The sequence below is a fragment of the Melanerpes formicivorus genome, unplaced genomic scaffold (genome assembly GCF_026170545.1).
Source record: "Melanerpes formicivorus ecotype bairdi unplaced genomic scaffold, bMelFor1.0.p_v2 SCAF_2, whole genome shotgun sequence".
Lineage (NCBI taxonomy): Eukaryota > Metazoa > Chordata > Aves > Piciformes > Picidae > Melanerpes > Melanerpes formicivorus.
The window spans coordinates 8,941,919-8,962,297 of NW_027142354.1; the positions used below are offsets into that span (position 1 = coordinate 8,941,919).

At 43.2% G+C, this 20,379-nt stretch overlaps 1 protein-coding gene across 7 annotated transcripts in view; it reads right to left on the bottom strand.

Annotated features, from left to right (window-relative positions):
* Window positions 1-12,232: 12,232 nt before the first annotated feature.
* The window catches only part of AHI1 (Abelson helper integration site 1), a 108,739-nt gene continuing 100,592 nt past the window's right edge, over window positions 12,233-20,379 (bottom strand). For 5 of the 7 annotated variants that reach the window (XM_068149996.1, XM_068149971.1, XM_068149962.1 and 2 more), the window contains 2 exons: window positions 20,146-20,225; window positions 12,233-13,581 (listed from right to left, as the gene is read on the bottom strand). In XM_068149996.1, coding sequence (XP_068006097.1) covers window positions 13,353-13,581; window positions 20,146-20,225 — 309 coding nt within the window. In that variant the 3' untranslated portion in view covers window positions 12,233-13,352. The remainder of the gene's footprint in view (window positions 13,582-20,145; window positions 20,226-20,379) is intronic. The other 2 variants (XM_068149952.1, XM_068150000.1) reach the window with 1 other exon arrangement.

Consider the following 20,379-nt stretch of genomic DNA (forward strand, 5'->3'; position numbering starts at 1 on the left):
TATTTCCCTCCTTTCCACCAAATACTGCATTCACTGACTACATTATTTCCTCAACAGAGTGTTAATTCTGAAATGTGGAGAAAGATTCCCCCCTTGAGAAGAAATGTGAGATCATTACATTCATTCACTGGCTGAGATCACAAAAGAAGCAAAATGGACATGAAAAAAAGGCCAAGTTCTCCAACAGTGAGGCTTTCCCAACTGGACTGAAGTGTTTATTTTAACTTAAACATATTGTTCAGTGAATTAATGAACTGAAGGTGCACAGAGCAGGACCCCCCAAGAACACCCACCTCTCCTGTCATAGTGTCACACTGCATAGTTTGCAAAAGCCTAAGTGGCAACAGCATTTATTAGTCCTCTTTCAATATAAAAGTACTCCCACTCCTTAATGAGGGCTTGCTTACAATTGACATAAACACTGGAACTGCAGCACGACCTTCTTATCTTTTGATGGGGCATTATTATCATCTCGTGTAGTGTAAAAGAGGCCAGGTCTCTCCTCAAGTACTCCTTAACACTCTTCTGTTCTATTACCAAATTGGCACACCACCCTATATGTTAGACAGGCATTCCCATTTGTGGGGGACAGCAGCTTGGGTCCTTTCCTTGCCAGCTTATCCAGCATTTATCTTCTCTCTGTGTTTTGATGGTAATTATCACTTACAAATACATGAAACCTGAGGGAAAAAGTAACTTCTCTTTCCTTGCCATGGAACGTACTTCAAGGCTTTGAGTTTTTCGGGCCAGAGTCCCATGCCAGACTTTTGCAGTTCCAGTGGTACTTGTTCCCCAGTCTATTAGAGCTGTCAGGGGAGAGTGCATTGTGATAAGTTATAGACTCCAACTGAATAATCCACCCTTATGAAGGCCTTTTTAAAGCTTTTCATCTCATGTCTGATATTGCCAGCCCCCAAAATAAGAGAATCAAAGTTGCCTATCCAAGCCATAAGACTGAAAAGCATCAGTTTACAGAAGCACATCAACAAAAATAACCCCAAACTCAAAACTTGGTCCCACCATATATAGGAACAATTTTCCAACCACTAACTGAGCCATATAGGTACGTGACAGATAAACTGTTAAGATTCTGCTAGACAAGGGCTTGAGGACTGTGCATTGTCAAGGCAGTTGTACCTAGATTATCTCTCAGGCTGTCTGCAGGACAAATATTAGTATCTCCAGCTAAAGACAGGGAAATTGAGGTGGAGGTTCAATTTACCCCAGGCCATGCCATAAATCATCAGAACAGTACAGTTAAAACTGAATAGCCATGGGCTCGTGAGTTCTGGAGAACGACTTAGGGTCAGGATTTTTGCTCCAGTTAGAGATTTATGACAGAGGAGATAATGAATAAAACATTTTCACTGCCATTTTTTTTTTTCTCAAAGAATGGTTATTAGGCACCAACACTGATTTAGTGGGTGTTACAGATGCTATTGTAGAGGAAGAAAAAGGCAACTCATAATAATATGCTTAGCACAGAGATAGGAAATATATAACCATCTAATTTAAATGGCCCCAGAGATACTTCATTTTGCTCTGTCACACTGCTGTCAGATAAAACTAAGCTTGGGCATAAGACAGAGAAAAAAATTAATACAATAGATATGCCTTGTAATGAAATCACATGGACATAGGTTATACCAGAGAGGGGTGTCTAACCTCTTGCTCTCTGTAAAAACCTATGCACAGTTAAGCATTCCTATCATGTGTCCCACTCCTTATCTCTTTTCCACCCAAATAAAACCAATTCCCTGCGCATTCCTCATAGGTTTCCAAATCTCTTGTCACCTCCACTGCTGTTTCCTGGACACTCTTCAGTTTGTCTACAAATTTCAGCATGTGGTACCCAAAACTAAAGCAAAGGATTCCCACTGAAGCTTCACCAGCATGACTTGGAAAGAAAGAACCATCTTCTGATCTTACACATTTCATCTCTGCTAATATTAAGATTCAGATGACTTGTTTTTCAAACAGCCATAGCATGTTGTTCACAGAATCACAGAATGTTAAGGCCTGGAAGGGACCTTGACAGATCATCTAGTCCAACCCCCCTGACAGAGCAGGATCACCTGTATCAGATCACACAGGAACACATTCAGGTGGGTCTTGAATATCTCCAGAGAGGGAGACTCCACAATCCCCCTGGGCAGCCAGTTCCAGTGTTCCATCAACCTCACAGGGAAAAAAGAAATCCTCCTGTTTCCATGGAACTTCCTATGCCTCAACTTCTACCCATTCCTCCTTGTCCTGTCATTGGGCATCATCAAGAAGAGCCTGGCTCCATCCTCTTGACACTCACCCTTTATATATTTATAAGCATTAATGAGGTTACCCCTCAGGTTCCTCTTCTCCAAGCTGAAGAGCCCCAGCTCCCTCAGTCTCTCTTCATAAGGAAGATGTTCCACTCCATCATTTTTGTAGCTCTCTGCTGGACCCTTTCAAGCAGTTCCCTGAGGTCTTCCTTGAGCTGAGGGGCCCAGAACTGGACACAATATTCAGACGTGGCCTCACCAGGGCAGAGTAGAGGGGGAGGAAAACCTCTCTCAGCCTGCAAACTACATCCCTTCTAATACACCCCAGAATGGCATTGTTGATTCACTTAGCTTGTGTTTGAAGCCATCACATCTAACATTTTCTGCATAAAACTGAAGAGCCAGTTTAGATTTTTGCCTGGTTACTTCTTCATCTACTTAGCACAAATCTTCCTGGCCCACATTTTACTAATTTGCACAATTATTTCCACTTCCCCAAGTAATTTTTAATTCTGATCACATCCTGCAAAGAGCCTTGCAACCTCCTGGTGCCACGCACAGGTTTTACAAATACTACTACATCGTCCAGATCGTTAATGGAAATAGTGACTTGAAGTGACAGAGAACTGACCTCAGGGACCCCACATGCAATATTTCCCTGGCATGATAACTGCACTTGGGTACCTCTTCTTTCAATGCAACTTTCTTTTTGCAATAGAATAGAATAGAATAGAATAGAATAGAATAGAATAGAATAGAATAGAATAGAATAGAATAGAATAGAATAGAATAGAATAGAATAGAATAGAATGGAATAGAACAGGACCAGACCAGGTTGGGAGAGACCTTCAAGATCATCGCGTCCAACCTATCATCCAACACCACCTAATCAACTAACCCATGCAACCAAGCACCCTGTCAAGTCTCCTCCTGAACACCTCCAGTGACGGCGATTCCACCACCTCCCCGGGCAGCCCATTCCAGTGGGCAATCACTCCCTCTGTGTAAAACTTCCTCCTGACCTCCAGCCTGAACGTCCCCTGGTACAGCCTGAGACTGTGTCCTCTTGTTCTGGTACTGGCTGCCTGGGAGAAGAGACCAACATCCACCTGTCTACAACCCCCCTTCAGGTAGTTGTAGAGAGCAATAAGGTCACCCCTGAGACTCCTCCTCTGCAGGCTAAGCAGCCCCAGCTCCCTCAGCCTCTCCTCATAGGGCTTGTGTTCCAAACCCCTCACCAACTTCGTTGCCCTTCTCTGGACATGCTCCAGCAAGTCAACATCCTTCCTAAACTGAGGGGCCCAGAACTGGACACAGGACTCGAGGTGTGGCCTAACCAATGCAGAGTACAGGGGCAGAATGACCTCCCTGCTCCTGCTGGCCACACTGTTCTTAATGCAGGCCAGGATGCCATTGGCCTTCTTGGCCGCCTGGACACACTGCAGGCTCATGTTCATCCTAGCATCAACCAGCACCCCCAGGTCCCTCTCTGCCTGGCTGCTCTCCAGCCACTCTGACCCCAGCCTGTAGCACTGCATGGGGTTGTTGTGGCCAATGTGCAGAACCCAGCACTTGGATGTGTTAAATCTCATGCCGTTGGATTCTGCCCATCTGTCCAGCCTGTCGAGGTCCCTCTTCAGAGCCTCTCTACCCTCCAGCAGATCAACTCCTGCCCCCAGCTTGGTGTCATCAGCAAATTTACTGATGATGGACTCAATGCCCTCATCCAGATCATCAATAAAGATATTAAAGAGGATGGGGCCCAGCACTGATCCCTGGGGAACTCCACTACTGACTGGCCGCCAGCTTATGCATCAACTCCTTATAGTTTCACCTAGAGAAACTGTAAACCACCTTTCCCTCCTTTGCTTATCAAAAAATATGAGCCTTATCAAAAAGCTTACTGGAATAAAATTTGTCACACTTCATGTGCAGTCTTGCTCAGGCCATTTAGAACTACAAAGCAGCAAATTCATTTGGGTATTCAACATCAGTGTTTTTCCACACAAAGACTTTCCCCTCCCTACCGCTCAAAAAAAGGTATTTAAGCACAGACATTCTCCGTGAAAAACTGTCCAAATGGACAACACTTCCTGTGGCAATGTAGCTACTATTTTTTATCTCCAAATCATTGTCTAAAATCACTGCTGGTATTTTCAAAGTAAATACCCAAAAAATTAGGCTAATTAATTAGGTCATTGAGTATTTTGGATGACAGTGTCAGATTAAAGTTGCTTAATCTGATTTAATTTCAAATTCACAAAACCAGCTGTAAATGAGGCCCAACAAACTGGAAACAAACGATAATTTCAACACCTTTTGATAAATCACTTCCTTGCCTTTCAGACAGCACTCGGGTTCCAGACTACAACTTTAAATTTAGCTTTCCAAAGCATTTTCATTTGCTTTTCATCCTAGAGCACGCACTGCAGCAGCTTAGGACAGAAGCAGCTAAAACCAGTTCTACTCACACCTTTCCAGTCAAAGAAAGTTATAATGATAGTGACGAATAACTGGCCAACTAACCTAATCAAAAAAGACAAGCTTCAAAAGGGCCGGCACAAAACCAGGCAACTATATCAATATTTGCACAAATTTGTCCAGGAGTGAATAGGTTCTTTGAATCCCAGGAGGCATGGCTGCCTGAAGAAGTGAGTCACCCTGGGGATGGATGGCGGGGTGTCTGTCAGAGAGAAAAGCAGCATTTGATGCCTGGGCATCTGGCACGCTGCCACCCATCCCATTTCTCCATTTCAGCTGGAGTTTTACAGAGGACGCAGGAGGCCAGCGGGGAACTGAGGGCGGCTGGGAGGGAGAATGGGAGCAGCACCACAAATTGCATGTCCTTCCAGGAGGCCTTAATCCCATGTGACATTTGCCACTGCTTACAAATCTGTGTGCAGCAGGGCCTGTTTGCCACACTGCTGTACCAAGCAGTGGGGAGACTGCCAGAGTGCTGCTCCAACACTTGGCTGGTTTTGCACTGGTTCAAGTGACAAGCAAACTCTCTTTTTCTTTCTCATGAAACTTTTACTTAATTCACAGGATTCAACCCGACCCTGCAGGATGTATTCATGCCAAGGAACTCCAAGTCGCACAATAAACTTTGCAAGTGAGGTTAACCACCGTTCAGCTACAGCTTCAGGTGCAAATAAGTGCACCTTCATGTTTGGAAGCTGTGCTGGTCCATTGTGGGGTCCTAAGTAAGCAGGTATCTAAACTTAGCTGATTCTAGCTCTAAGAAGTGATGGCAGGGTTCCAGAAAAAGGTACCAACAGTTCAAACGAATTAGGAACAGGTTTCTTCAATGATAGAGAGATAAGTTTCCAATATGTATTACCACACATTCAAAAAAGGAACAAAACCAGAAAACAAAAAGAAAACCCAGAAAAAAAAAACACCAGAAAACAAACAACAAAAAAAGATACCCCAGAACTTTCACAGATGTTACAGCACTGCTCTTAGCGTGGGAAACTGGCTGAGTTCAAACGATTCAGTGAAGCAACCTCAGCCTACAAAAAGACTGAACCTTGACAGTCTTTGACCAGTCCTCTCCACATGAAACTTATTCTCAGAATAAGCAACCTGAGATAAACACTAGGATGTATCATCTTTGGTGGCAGGCCCTGTAAGTATATTTAGGCTGAAAATCTTACAGCTTACTCCCCCTATTTTTTGATGGCTCAGCAGAAACTGTAGTTGATAGTGATACGACTTGGCTGTCAGCTTTACAAGTCCTGTTTTCCCTCCTGTTTCACTGGCATGAAAAACCCCCAGCAAATGCTAACTAAGCATTGCCAAAAATATCTCTCCTGATGAAGCAAATTGAATCAAACTGATGCTAGATGGATACCACAAACCAATTAGGAAACTGTAACTTAGATCATGTCTACACGGGTCCCTGTCCTTCAACACAGAACCGGATTAACAACCAGAACCTGGGAATTCATAGATTTTTTTCCCCCACTATGAATTCAGTCTACTCAGGGACCTAGCTGGAAGAAACAAAGTCTGTACCCCTTGGTCTATGAACCTGATATAAAAAACATTGCCTCGAGTGAGTTTCATCAAGAGCCAGGTGCCCAGGTTTCAAACAGGATCCAGACCCCCACCCTATTTTGTTGTCAGAGTATAAAGGGTGATACACAAAGACCCTGCCTTTTGCATGTCGCAAAAAAAAAGTGCTGTCTAGAGCTTCCACCTTGGTTTCCTTGTGCTGGCTCAGTGACTAGAGTGACTGACTCTGCCCTGCTCAGTGCCAACCTGCAGTGTCCTCTCTCAGGAATGTGCCCCAGGTGGCATGCCTCTGGGAAGTAAGTGTGCTCTCCTGCCTACTGATGTGCCCCTAGGGGAGCCCACCTGGTTATCATCCAGACCTCTGGACTGAGGCAACAAATTAGGGGCTTTGGAGTCTAAATTGGGAGTTCTGTTTCCAGAATGTTTCCTTCATTGAAAAGGACCTGCAAGGCTGTATCCTTTGTTGGGCAGCAAGCCAGCAGGCCACATGTTGCTCCACACCTTCTGTCTGCTTACACAGGTCTATGCTGCATCACCAAGGAAAGCTGCCCCAAGATATTAACTGCATTGTAGTATTTGCCTCAGTTAGCAGAAAAGCCATTTTTGGTCACCCACCCATTGTAGTCCAGACCTGAGCAGCTCCAGATACGCTGTTGGTGAAGCAGGAGGGGCAGCAGAAGCCCTCACAGCCACACTGCAGAGCACATTTACTGCCCCTTCTGCCCTTTCCCTGATGTCACTTTCTCATTATAACATTATACCAAATCACAATGGGGATTAACCACCCCCGTATAAGCTTATTATAGGCTTATGCAGGCTGCTAGGGCTTGGCTTTAGATGGCATTTATTTTAATGAGCCTCAGGCTGATGTCACTGCTACACTCATGACTGTATATCCCCGCTAAGTGCTACAATCAACATGGAACATAAAGTTCAGTTGCTTTATAAAGCATCTATACAAATGTGTGAAAATCCTGATGACATGCACTAAAAAAAAAAACCAAGGCTGATGATGCAATGGCAAAATAAAAATGTCAAAGTGTAACTAAGGGAATAATTACAGTCCATAATAAAAAAAAGACACTGCCAAGTGAGTAACACTTGATGGCAACTACCTGCATTTACTCTGCACCATTCACCTGCAGCAACACATATGCAAAGGCTTAACCTGTGCACATTAAAACATGTGGTGCAAGCAAGGACGTAAAACAAGGGAAGAAAGAGGACTTGTCTTCAAATCATACAGTTGTTCAGTGCTGAACTTGCTGTATTTAGCTGTGGATCAACAGCAAAGTCTCCAAGATGGAAGGTGCCTCCAGAAACACATGAAATTCAGTATGTCTTCATTTTAACTGAGAGCTGAAGCAACAAATTTAGGGTAAGAAGATGAGTATGTGGAGGACCTACTTTAGTCACCTTCATGAGAACTAAGCAGTAAGAGACACTGAAACATTGGCTTCTGAGAAATTAATTATTTCTCTTTTCAGCTCACAGACAATTTAACTGAAACTCACTCTTATTAAACAGAACAGTGTCTTTAACATAGGCAGATATAACAATATGGACTGATCAAGAAGAAAGTTAAAATTGGCAGAGTGTTTCAGCTTCACTTCTTATTTTCAGTCTCCAAACACAAGGCTAGAGCCTGCGCTGACTCACAAAATGTGTGAAAAGAGGCTCCTCAGTCGAACATGTCCACAGAACATCATTAACTCTTTTTCTGACTCCCAGAAGAGTGGGATTTAAGCCAATATATTCTGCAACTTCCTTTCCAGTTAGTACCTCTGCCTGCACTGACTTTGCCAGGATCACTTCATGATGTTGGTGAATGTAAGTCTGGGAAAGACGTCTAGATTCAAAGAAACAATGGTAATAGTGACCTTTTTTCTTCTTCTTCTTCTTTCCCCCCCACCTTCTCCTCCTATTCCAACTCTACCTGCATTTTATGTGACTACAGAGTTTTCAAAGAGCTATATCATAACAGCCTGTCGCAAGTGTATTGGGTGTTTCAGTTTGCCAGACCTGTCATAATAAATTAATTACAGGATGTTGCAGAAATGGCTGAGTTCCAGCAGCATCTTGCACAGTTTAATATAGCCCTGTTTCCCCATTTCGATGTATTTGTGGTTAGATAAATCCTCCGAAAATTTACAGCTGCTGCACATGAGTTTATTACACTCCCTGCCTGTGCAGGCGATGTAAGTGCAACAAAAATGTGATGTTCTGCTCACAGCATAGATTTTACTGATACTGCTTTAGCGGCGGGGAAACATTTTTCCGCCAAAAGTGGCATCTGCAGTTTCTGTCAAGTAATTTGCATTCGAGCATTTCGTCTTGTAAACTTGCCTGCCAGTCAAACAGAGTGCAAATTCATTCAGCCTGACATAGTTCTCACCAAAAACAAACCAACCACAATAAATCAGGTGGTTGCGGGGGTTGGATGAAATGTAGCTACCATATTTTATGAATACAAGCTAGAAAATATGTCTTCAGTCTTTAAAGTTAGTGTACTCTAATATATAAACCACAGCCACGATGCTGCTGCTGAAAGCCTAATCCTCCCTGACTTTCCAGGAGTTTTGAGTAGAGGGGCTCAGCCAATCCAAGCAGATTACAGGACTGAGAATCTATTTTTCATGTCACTGCTTGAAAACAGACCCTTCTGAAGGGAAGGCAGCTAGCAGTGGGCACATAACAGACTGAACAAAGGACAAAAGTCTTTCCAAAACCACTGAATAAGACACATCTATGCATAAGGAAAGCATCATAGGATATTTGATGCTGAGAACAGCAGCTCGACGCCTGATGTGAAATTCTCATCTCTGCTCTAGCTGTTTTGTGTCAGATGAAGAGGTTGGAGTGCACTGAATCAATGCAGACCTGCACATTGCAGCAGAAAAAATTATACACACGCCTTCTGAAGACCTCAGACAGAAATTAGGGGACCAAAGCTTCACCTATCCCAAGAGTGCTGCAAACCATAGCTAATACAGATCTTTCTAGCTCAGAGTTAGAACGATACTGAGCTACAAGTCACTGGAGAGAAACAGGAGAATATTCTTCATGGGTTCTAAGAGTTAGCCCAAAATGCTTCTGTAAATGCCATAGAACTGAAGCACATTAAAAAGTGTGTATTAAAACATGACTGAAGCCACCAAAGCTCTGCCATAACATGCCTTCTGTCTTGTTCCTTCTTAAGTTCCAATTTCTAATTGCCACATTCTTGCAAGTCTCCTCCAGACAGCAGTTTCCTTCTTAAGTTGCTTATTTCCTTCTCTCAGACCTCCTCGTTTCTACTCTTTCTGTGCAGTAGTTGTGTTCCTAATAAACATATTTTATACTCCAAGCAGTAACACTCCTTGAACTAACAGAGCATGTTTTTATAAGTGCAGGTGTACATCCGTAAATTAACTCGTCCAAAACATTCTGGAGCGTCACTCTACAACACGCTAAGGGAAAACCCCCCACGTACAAACCTGCACACAAATCTTTCTGGCCACCCTTCAGTATTCAGAAAACGCCTCTATCCCCTCCCAATTTCCACATCCATAAAATGGGCTGCACTGCATACATACTAATTTCATACATGCTAGAAGAAAGATCATTAAAAAAAATTCACCCCTCTTTGTGTTTACCAAACAAGTGTTTTTGCTTCAGTCTGTTCCCGCCTTAAATGAAGTATTTCCTATTCACCTTCGTAATTAGAGCAGAAGGATGTAGTGAATGAAGTGCCTCATTATCAAGTTTGTATCCATGGTCCCTGCAGAATGGCTACCATGCCGGCTATTTTTCATAGCTGTCTGCTTTTGCTTGTAATGGGCCATTGTTAACCCTAAATGATCCTGACATTCAATTCTCCATCAGACAATTGGGTCCAGCCGGCAGATTTAGTTCACTAGTCAACAGAGACTTTCAGTTGTCATGTTCCTCTGTGTTCTCATTAGCCCTTGTTTGACTGTGATCCGTCCCCTACTGCCTTCTGAATTAAGTGATGCTACAAATACACTTATTGTGTTTTATGATGTCTGTTCCTCAAATTATTTTAAGGGAAAAAAAAAACCCAAACCGAACAACCAACAAACCAACCCAATGCAATCTGATGGCTATGGGGAAATAGAGGGAAAATGGGCCAGCCCTTCCTTTCTGTTTTGCTAATTTATGCACTGCTCTCAGTGTCTCTGCCGTGTCATAAAAATGTAATAGGAACCGCGTGCTGTAACCACACTCACAAAACCTAAGCCCGGCAGAACAAGGAAAGGCTCCTGGTGCTGTTATCACCGGGCAGTTACAGCTACCTAATATTTACCCCTTTTTAAAGTAAGGGTTTATCTGCTTTGTTCCAGCAATGAACTTGTATCACCCTCTAAAAAAAAAAAACCAAACCCCAAATATCCTTCAAACAGACTTTTATAAGTCTTGTACTGTAATTCATGGCACAGGAAGCAATTTTGCAGGGCACTAACATTTTAAGACACTTAATGTAGATCTTCAATTAAGAGAAAACAGGAATGAAATGTGTCTCCAGTAGGTAATCTGGATACTCCTGGAATGCTTTTCTTCCACTGAACTTTTAAGTCCTCTTAAATACTTGGGACAATTTTCAGCAAATGTTCATTTGGAAGTGATGTTAAGGAGTAACACCAACAGAAACAAGAAGCATTACATAAAGTTTAAACTAAAAACTTGTTTGTTTGTTTTATTAAGTATTACCTTAATCTAAGCTGTCTCTAACTTTCAACCTGTCTTCTAAGATTAAAGTCTCAATGGCATTGTCTGAAGAGTAAAGAATCTACTAACGCTGAAGAGGAAAGCAGTTTGCTGAAGCCACATTTCCAAAGGAAAGGTCAAACCTGTCTTTGATATTAAGCCATCTCAATTTGTTATGAGATTTTAGAGTGAAGCTCTACTTTGAATCCTGAAAGATCACTTAGACCTTTAAAAAAAATAATCAGATCTTTTTGGTCATTTTCTGCCAAGTGAATGCAAAAAAGAAATCTAGCACCACAGTGGCATGGGATAAAGGATCAGAAGTGTTGAACCAACCATGTGGTAGAGAGGAAGATTAAAAAAAACACAAAGAAAACAAAACAAAAGCTATTGGAAGTGCAACAAAACATTATGAAAAGTTTATTTTCAGATCCCTGCATTTTCATGTTTGGCTCTTATCTGATTCCTTCTGCTTAATTGTTATTTGGAACTGTGCCTTGGAAGACACTACTGCTGCCTCTCCTCTCAATTTGGAAAGTGTGGCAAAGCAGCTCTATTCAGCTTCAGAGCAGTGAACATAATTGGAGCCCTACTTCGCAGGCATGAAAGGAGGTGCTGTGCCTTTGATTAGAACCACCATCTCTCTGTGGTGTTTATCTGAAGTGTTATTTCTGTCTTCAGTGTCCACAATGCCAAATTAACATTTTACAATGCTTTCCAATGAGCTCCCAGAACTTAGCTACTGCTCAGCTCTCCCTGACGTGGAGCTTGATGTCATGCTCTGCCCTTACTTTAAATGTGATCCAGGACATGTTAAGGAAATTAAAATGTTGAGATTTCTCTCTTTTATAAATCCTTTAAATCCTACAAGTTGCACAGAATGATGCATTACATTACATTGCAAAAGCACAGAGGTAAGAGGCTAGGAGCCTCCCTGAAGCAGGCAGTCCCAGGACAAAGATAATTTTACACCACCTCTGAGTGGGGAAATAGACATTGGTAAGTTTCCAGCATACATATGCAAAGCCCCTGTAGGGGAGGATTCTGGACACATGCTGTAGGTAGAGCAAAGCCAGCACTGTTAGTGAAGGACAGTTAACCAGTGGGGCCAGGAAGAAGAGTATTCGCTGCCACGCTTTACTCAAAGGGAGCAAGTTTGCAGATTTTTCTGGCTTTGAAACATGGGCATGGGTGTATTACAATATACAGCAACCAGTCATCTGCATCTGGGTGTATTTCACACATCAGTGCCCAACATGGTTATTCTCACTTCTTTTTTTAATAGACTCAAGTGCCCTGTCTACTGAATAAGGGCTTTCTAATTTTATGTTATTTATTGCTTCAGAAGGGGAGGAGGAGGAATTTCCTTAGCAGAGTAAAAATAAACTGGACATCATCAACCAGAAAAAAATACCAGCACTAACAGATAGAATGTGCTCTGTTTAATATAAAACATAAATTATTTAGCACTGCAGATAATTCAGTCAAGTCATTAGCAAAAGTTCACAACATAATACTCATTAAAAACAGACTGACACTTAGGAGGGGGTGAGGACTACAAGTAAAACAAACAGCACAGTTGGGTATGAAATATTTCATTCAGACACAAGAAAGTGCATTTGGCAAGACTGCTGCCAAAGCAGCCAGGAAATCTGACAAAACTGCAATGCATCTTTATTACATGCAGAAAACCTCATCTGAAAAATACAACTGCCTCCAATTGGCCACATTTATTTACCTTGGTAAGCATGAGTAGTCCCACTGGAGACAGTGTAGTTGCATAGCTGGTTATTCCAACAATTCACTTTGGAGCTGCAAAACGTAGCCCAAGTGAATATTTGATGTTGGGAAAAGTCTTTGTAAAAAGCTGATGGTTTAGGTGCACTGTGATGTTAATTTTCCTTTAGGATTTTACCATCCTGAACATTCCATTTTACTTACAACACATTTTTAAATGCTAATTTAATAACTCATGTAGTGGTTGGGCTTGTTTTGCTCTCCACTTTTTCACTTGATTCTCTGCTTCCAGTGGATTGATCTGCAGTCTACAGAAATGCCTAAGTTCAGTCGTAATCAGATAATAACGTGGTCAATGTTGTTGTTTTCAGTGGGGTTCTCATGAAGTATTAAAGTCAGATTCAGATTTTACCAGTCCAATGAGGAGCTGAACCTTCAAGTTCTGTTGATTTCAAGGAGCCCAGAGGCAAAAGTCTATCAAAACAGGTTTACACCACTTGTAAGTCACAACTGGTGCCATTTTGCATATTGGAGTATTTTATTTGTTCCTTTCTAATCCTAGAGGTGAGATTGTAGTTGCAGCCTTCCATGTGCGTGCTGAACATCACATCAGCATTTGGAATTAAATTATGACTATACATCATAGCATTCAGGCTCAAAGGCAGTGTTTGTCTTTCCATTTGTGGTTAAGTTTGAGCCTTTTGCTGCCTTTTTCTTCTTCTTCAATTCTACCCTGTGGGCTGTAGGTTCATTTTCAACACCGTTAGTGGTAACTGATGATACAGGAGTATCGAGACCCATTAAGTTGTGCTGATTTCCCCTCTCATTCCTCTGTATCCTTTTCTTCTTTTTCTTTTCAACTCTAGAGGAAGGTGGATATGAAAAGAGTAAAAAGAAACACAAAGTTAGTCCAAATTTAGAGCACTTTCCCCTCACAGCTGATGTGTTAGAACAATTGTTTGCCTGTTCCCCTTGAGTATAATGCTGAAACAGCTACAGAAACTACTGTTCCACAGCAGAACAAAGGCAGAAAACCCATGAAGACAAAATGAGAGACCATTCCACTAGTCCATTTTCTCACCTATCATAGCATTGCTTTGAAGAGAACTGATCACAGCTTTAAAAACCTGGACCTCAGCAAGGCTTTTGACACCATCCCCCACAGCAAACTCCTGGCCAAGCTATCAGCCCATGGCTTGGATGGGAGCACACTGCATTGGGTTAGGAGCTGGCTAGATGGCCGAGCCCAGAGAGTGATGGTGAATGGTGCCACATCCAGCTGGCGGCCAGTCACTAGTGGTGTGCCCCAAGGATCAGTGCTGGGCCCTGTGCTCTTTAACATCTTTATTGATGATCTGGATGAGGGCATTGAGTCCATCATCAGTAAATTTGCTGATGACACCAAGCTGGGGGCAGGAGTTGATCTGCTGGAGGGTAGAGAGGCTTTGCAGAGGGACCTCAACAGGCTGGACAGATGGGCAGAGCCCAACAGCATGAGATTTAACACATCCAAGTGCCGGGTTCTGCACATTGGCCACAACAACCCCATGCAGTGCTACAGGCTGGGGTCAGAGTGGCTGGAGAGTGGCCGGAGAGTGGCCAGGCAGAGAGGGACCTGGGGGTGCTGGTCAATGGTAGGATGAACATGAGCCTGCAGTGTGCCCAGGCAGCCAGGAGGGCCAATGGCATCCTGGCCTGCATCAAGAACAGTGTGGGCAGCAAGAGCAGGGAGGTCATTCTGCCCCTGTACACTGCACTGGTTAGGCCACACCTCGAGTACTGTGTCCAGGTCTGGGCCCCTCAGTTTAGGAAGGATGTTGACTTGCTGGAACGAGTCCAGAGAAGGGCAACGAAGTTGGTGAGGGGTTTGGAACACAAGCCCTGTGAGGAGAGGCTGAGGGAGCTGGGGTTGCTTAGCCTGGAGAAGAGGAGGCTCAGGGGTGACCTTATTGCTCTCTACCTGAAGGGAGGTTGTAGACAGGCAGAGGTTGGTCTCTTCTCCCAGGCAGCCAGCATGAGAACAAGAGGACACAGTCACAGTCTTACCCCAGGGGAGGTTTAGGTTGGATGTTAGGATGAAATTCTATTCTATTCTTAATCAGTAGTCAATAGATATAACTAAAACATAGAAATTACCAATCTCCTCCTCCCATAAAAGCCATTGTACTTTCGCCCCCATCATTTCCTAAACTCAAACATCAAAATACTTGCAATTAAAGAGAGATTTGTGATTTATTTTTATTCAAGAAGAATAAGACAGGTAGGCAAGTGCATAAAATAGGTTTTTCCATTTTAATTTACCTGACTATGACAGATTTACAGAGTTAGTAGCCACTCTAAGGGCTATTTATGCTTATCAGACTTCATACAATGCCAAAATCATCACTCAAGCTCCTGCATCTTTCCTAGTTAGTGTCTTTAACAAGGGAATTAGACTAGCCTTGGAGATGATGCCAGGGATTATGCAGATGTTACACTACTTCTACCATGAATTCCCACTCTTGGCAGGAGCTGTAACTTTATTTACCTATCAATACATAATAATATTTCAACTGTAAACTTTCAAGGGCAGGTACTGTCTTTGCTCAAAATTTGCATTATGCCTTGCCCAAAGGGGTCTTGGTTTGTAACCAGAACTGTTACGCTCAATGCTGATGAGAACACATAAATTAGTTGATGAACCAAGATTAAAGTATGTAATGAGATCACAGAATGTTAAGGGCCAGAAAGATCATCTAGTCCAACCCCCCTGCCAGAGCAGGATCATCTGTACCAGATCACACTGGAACACATTCAGATGGGTCTTGAATAAATCCGGAGAGGGAGACTCCATGACCCCTCTGGGCAGCCTGTTCCAATGTTCCATCAACCTCACAGAGAAAAAACGTTTTCCTTCTGTTTCCATGGAACTTCCTATGTCTCAACTTTCACCCATTGCCCCTTATCCTACCACTGGGCATCATCAAGAAGAGCCTGACTCCATCCTCTTGGCACTCACCCTTTACATATTTATAAACATGAATGAGGTCACCTCACAGTCTCCTCTTCTCCAAGCTAAAGAACCCCAGCTCCCTCACTCTCTCCTCACAAGGAAGATGTTTCACTCCCTTCATCGTTTCTGTGGCTCTGCACTAGACTCTTCCAAGCAGTTCCCTGTCCTTCTTGAACTGAAGGACCCAGATGCAGCCTCTTCTGGGCAGAGGAGGAAGAGAACCTCTCTAAATCTACTAACCACACCCCTTCTAATACACCCCAGAATGGCATTGGTCGCCTTGGCCACCAAGAGCACACTGCTGGCTCATGGTCAACCCTCCATCCATTAGGACCCCCAGGTCCTTTTCCCCTTTAATGCTCTTCATAGATGGGGTTGTTCTTTCCCAGGTGCAGTTTGTCCCCAATAAGGGAAAGAGCATTTTTGCTGGCAATGCTGTTCTAATATACTCATGGCAGATGAAAATGTTTACACATCAGCCTTGCTAATGCACTGATGACTATCTACCTGTAGTTTGGATTTTTTCTAAGGTAAATTGTGTATTCAATGAATGCATGAAATGAATGCAAGAACTGCTGCAGCTCTAATACTGGAACAACCTAAGGAAAAGGTTGTGGAGTTTACGACCCTCTGCACTAGGATTCCTGGAAGAATTTGAGAAGTATTGCTGCATCAGGAATCTGGGGTAGAAAATTGTAATTAATCAGTCATACAATTCCCAATCAATCAATCTGAGTGTTCAGCTTGGTCTTGTGCAAAATCACTTGTAAATTTATGCAGAGAGCACTACCTAGTGTAGCTCACCAAAACTGTACAGTAAGAATGTATCTTAGGAGATAATGTTTGCACTGAGAAATAATATCTGACCATTACTATTCCAGGGCAAACACTTCTAGCCTTTTCCAAAGACAGACTCACTACATGCAGTCACTGCTACGATTGCAAAGACAAGTGAATCACATTTCATTACGTTCTAGTCCATGGAAGAGCTTGGCAAGTGCATACTTTCAGATTCAAGCTTTAAGATCAAGGAAATCCATCACTCAGATTTGCATCCTGACCTTAAAGCGTGCAGTGAAACCTGCTCTCTCCATGTCAGGCAATACACAAGCGCCGGGAAAAAAATGCAGCAAAAACATAGGAAAGTCTACAATGTCCTTGTACATGGATGGAAAATACAGCACCAAGGAGGACTGACATGTCTGTCTGGCTCCCTTTCAATTTGGCTCTCCCTTGACAAGGCTGTCCCTCAGCACCAAATGTTACCTCATGGTATCTTTCACTCTCCCTCACTAATTATCAGGTGTAAATGGCTCAGTGTCTTGAAAGCTTGTGAATGAGGCTTTGCCACACTGCTCTTTGCCAAGACAGGGCAGCAGTGACATGAAGCATGACTTCAGAATGGCATTTCCATGATGCTCCTGCTAGTTCAGGAGGTGGGAGTACATTTCAGTGACGGTATCTTGTCACATTTTGAAATGTAACTGAAGTGGTTTTGGGGCTCTCTTTCTGCAGTGTGACCTATTCTAAGGACAGCCTTAGTTTCCCTTAAAATGAATATTTCTCATTTGATGTGACTCAAAAATCTTTAATTTGATCAAATAATTTGTGATTCCACAGTTTAAATCTGTGGTCCCACATTCTTCACTGGATGTCCTGGAAAGGCCACTCCAAATAAATCCTTTCCTGAGGTGCTATTAATGAGTTGAATTACACCAAACTTTTGATACTGGCTTCTAAAATACTGTTCCAACCACCACAGTAACTGTGCTTTTAAGGAACTTCCTTAATGCCTATGCTATCAGAATAGTTATGTCCAAAATTCAATGCTGAATTCTGCCCATGTGTAGTTACATGGCCCACTCCTCATCATCAGGAGGGTTAAACTTTCCACTCACAATTTATTTTCAGATCTAGATCTAGCTTGAGATAGAAAACGAAGATACAAAGGTAAGCTAAAATTAGATATGTATCTGCATCTACACTGTACATGTGCAGATTAATTAGATGGGGAGGGGACCACTCTGGAAAATGATCGGTGAAACAACTGCTTAGATGACAGATACCTGCAATGGCAAACACAGGAAGTATTTTCAGATGTGTTTCTTGAAGTCTGAATGGTTGCAATAGGTAATACATGGTGGAAGCTCTTGTTTAAAATCTTGAGATGTTATCTGTTTGCAGCTTTCACACAATGAACACATACAACCTTTTAGCAAATGTTGTCTTCTCACTACAGGACAAACTTCTGTCATTGACAGCAGTTAATTTTTAGAAGGTGCAAAACCAGATTGCAGTTTGCAGCAATAAAGCCTAATACACACAGCTGATGGATGACAGAGGGCAATCCCACATCCCTGAGGTTTGATTCTTCTTATATGCTTGCTCTTCCTGGGGAGAGAGTACATATGTGTGTCTATATAGACACACACAAACTGTTATTTCCTTCACAGTAAAGGTGAGGGAGCACTGGAACAGGCTGCCCAGAGAGGTTGTGGAGTCTCTTCTGGAGACTTTCAAAACCCACCTGGATGCATTCCTGTGCAGCCCACCCTAGGTGATCCTGCTTTGGCAGGGGGGTTGGACTTGATGATCTCTGGAGGTCCTTTCCAACTCCTAATGTTCCATAATTCTACGCCTCTATAATTCTATGATGCATTCTGGGCTGCACCAAGAGGAGTGTGGCCAAGAGATGTGATTCTTCCCCTTTCCACTGCTCTTGTGACACCCCATCTTGAATACTGTGTCTGGTTCTGGTGTCTCCATCATAAGGAGGACACAGAGCTGCTGGAATGAGTCCAGAGGAGGGCCACAAAGATGATCCAAGGTCTGAAAAACCTCTGCTGTGAGGATAGGCTAAAGGAGCTGGGGTTGTTCAGCCTAGAGAAGGGAGGACTCTGAGGGGATCTTAGAGCTGCCTTCCAATACCTCAAGGGAGCTGACTTGAAGGCTGGAGAGGGACTTGTAAAGATGTCTAGCAATAGGACAAGGGGGGATGGTGTGAAGCCGAGGGAGAGTAGGGTTACACTGGATCTCAGGAAGAAGTTCTTCAGTACAAGGGTGGAGGGACTCTGGAACAGGTTGCCCAAGGAGGTTGTGGATGTCTCCTGCCTAAGGGTGTTCAAGGCCAGGTTAGATAAGGCTTTGAGCAACTGAGTCTAGTTGTGAGGCATCCCTGGCCATGGCAGGGAGGTTGGAGTAGATGATCAATAAGGTCCCTTCCAACCTAAGCCATTCGATGATTCCTTCATGTTTCCTGTGTGAAGTACTTTTGGAATGATTATCCTAAAACTAACTTCTTGCTTTGTGTGCTAGAAAAAAGTAACCCTGACAACATTTCTCCCAGTTTTTTTTAACAGCAGATGTAGAACCATAGAATTGTTTTGGTTGGAAAAGACCTGAAGGATCATTGAGTCCAACTGTTGACCTAATTGCCACCATGGCCATTAAATCATGTCCCAGAGTGTGACGTCTACACATTTTTTTAACACCTCTAGGGACAGTGACTCCATCACTTCCCTGGACAACCCACTCCAAAGCCTGACCACCCTTTCAGTAAAACAAGTTTTCATAATATCTGATCTCAACCTCTCCTGGCCATTTCCTTTAGTCCACAGAATCATAGAATGGCTTAGGTTGGATGTGACCTCAGAGATCTTTTACTCCAACCTCCCCACCATGGGCATGGCTGCCTCTCAGCTAGACTCAGCTGCTCAAGGCCTCACCCAACCTGAAATACTCATTTGCTTTCTAAAAACATTGATTTTGTAAAAAAGTTCTATCACTTGATACTAGGGAGAAGGGACTTGCCCCCACTTCACTACAACCTCCTTTCAGGTAGTTGTAGAGAGCAATAAGGTCTCTTCTCAGCCTCCTCTTCTCCAGACTAACAATCCCTCAGCTGCTCCTCATGAGACTTGTTCTCCGGGCCCTTCATCAGCTTCACTGCCCTTCTCTAGACATGCTCCAGCACCAAAATGTCCTTCTTGTAGAGAGGGGGGAAAAACTGAACACATTACTCAAGGTCCAGCATCACCAGGGCAGAGTACAAGGGCACAATCACTTCCCTCCTCCTGCTGGCCACACCTGATACAGGGCAGGATGCTGTTTGTCTTCTTGACCACCCAAGCACACAGCTGGCACATTTCAAATGGTTATCAGCCAGAATCCCCAGGTCCTTTTCTGCTGGGCAACTTTCCAGCCCCGTTCCTTCAAGTCTGTAGAGTTGCATGGGGTTGTTGTGACCCAAGTGCAGTGCCTGGCACTTGGCCTCGTTAAACCTCACACCACTGACCTTGGACCACTGAACCAGCCTGTCCAGATCCCTTTGCAGAGCCTTCCTACCCTCATGCACATCAGTACTTACACCCAATTTAGTGTTGCTTATGAAATTTGAAGTAACACAGAAAATTGTTTTAAGTATGCCTTGCTTACTGTGTAGCAGGTGAGTCTTCATTTGTGTCACGCTCCAAACTGCATTTTAGGTCCCTTGACTTGCTGGTGACTGGTGACATCTGTAAAAGAGAGGGGGGAAATAAAAAAGCAGGAAGGTAAAACGAAGACATACAATGGGGCCAACACACATACATAGAAAACCCACCAGCTTCCTGAATAAGGAGAGAATATACCTCTTTTGAAAAAGAGTGTCTATCAGCCATAAAATGTTAA